Raw genomic sequence first — 830 nt, forward strand, 5'->3', positions numbered from 1 at the left:
GAGAAAGAGGGAGAAAGAGAGGAGAGAAGGGATAGAGAGGCGAGAGAGGAGGAAGAAGAGAGAAAGAGGAGAGAAGGAAAGAAAGGGACATCCAGAGAGAGCGGAAAAAGAGGAGGAATCAGAAGCAGAATAGGGAAGACCATGACCTCGCTCTATCCCGCCTTGGAGGGAGAGGCTGTCGTCGAGGCCAGGCGTCCTCTCAGGAAGAGCGGAGGAGCGCTAGTCATGAAGAGAAAAAAGGAAAGCGAAGGATAAGAGGAGACGACAACACGATTCCAACATTTTTTTTCGAAGGAGAACGAAGCGTGCTCGCGGGGTGGGGGTGGGGGGGCTCCAAGCCTCGAGGTCACAGGCCTTGGATCCTGGGAAGGCTGTCTCGCTCGGGGCTGAGAGGGGGGAGGCGGAGGGACAAGACTCGAGCTTTATTAAGGTGCTTCCTTAGATGAACCTCTTGAGGAAGCGATTGAAGGTGGAGGGGTTGTTGCAGTCGGGGATGCTCATGCCCTGCGTCATGATGCAGGACTCGGCGCAGGCCTGCCCGTGGAAGTAGTCGCCGTACATTTCCTTGCACTGCCCGCAGTTCCTGAGGGAGGGAAATGCGGGAAGGTCAGTGAGTCTCAAACTAGTTTTCTCTGATGATTTAAGAAAAATCAAGCCTTAATTTTATTTGAGTAATGCTCCGGTTTGCACCAGATATTTAAAATGAAAGTTAAGACAAGTTTGCATTTACATGTAAATAGTCGATTAAAGGAAGACCAGTCGGTCATTATTCTTGCCGTCATTGTATGGCTAGTCTTACAACATTGTCCTTTTAAGAACAATATATATTT

At 49.8% G+C, this 830-nt stretch overlaps 1 protein-coding gene across 1 annotated transcript in view; it reads right to left on the bottom strand.

Annotated features, from left to right (window-relative positions):
- Positions 1-70: 70 nt before the first annotated feature.
- LOC119587165 (eclosion hormone-like) overlaps positions 71-830 on the bottom strand; it is a 14,898-nt gene continuing 14,138 nt past the window's right edge. Inside the window, exon 3 of the mRNA XM_037935931.1 lies at positions 71-583. Coding sequence (XP_037791859.1) covers positions 439-583 — 145 coding nt within the window. The 3' untranslated portion in view covers positions 71-438. The remainder of the gene's footprint in view (positions 584-830) is intronic.

This window comes from Penaeus monodon, chromosome 22 (assembly GCF_015228065.2).
Source record: "Penaeus monodon isolate SGIC_2016 chromosome 22, NSTDA_Pmon_1, whole genome shotgun sequence".
NCBI classification, from domain to species: domain Eukaryota; kingdom Metazoa; phylum Arthropoda; class Malacostraca; order Decapoda; family Penaeidae; genus Penaeus; species Penaeus monodon.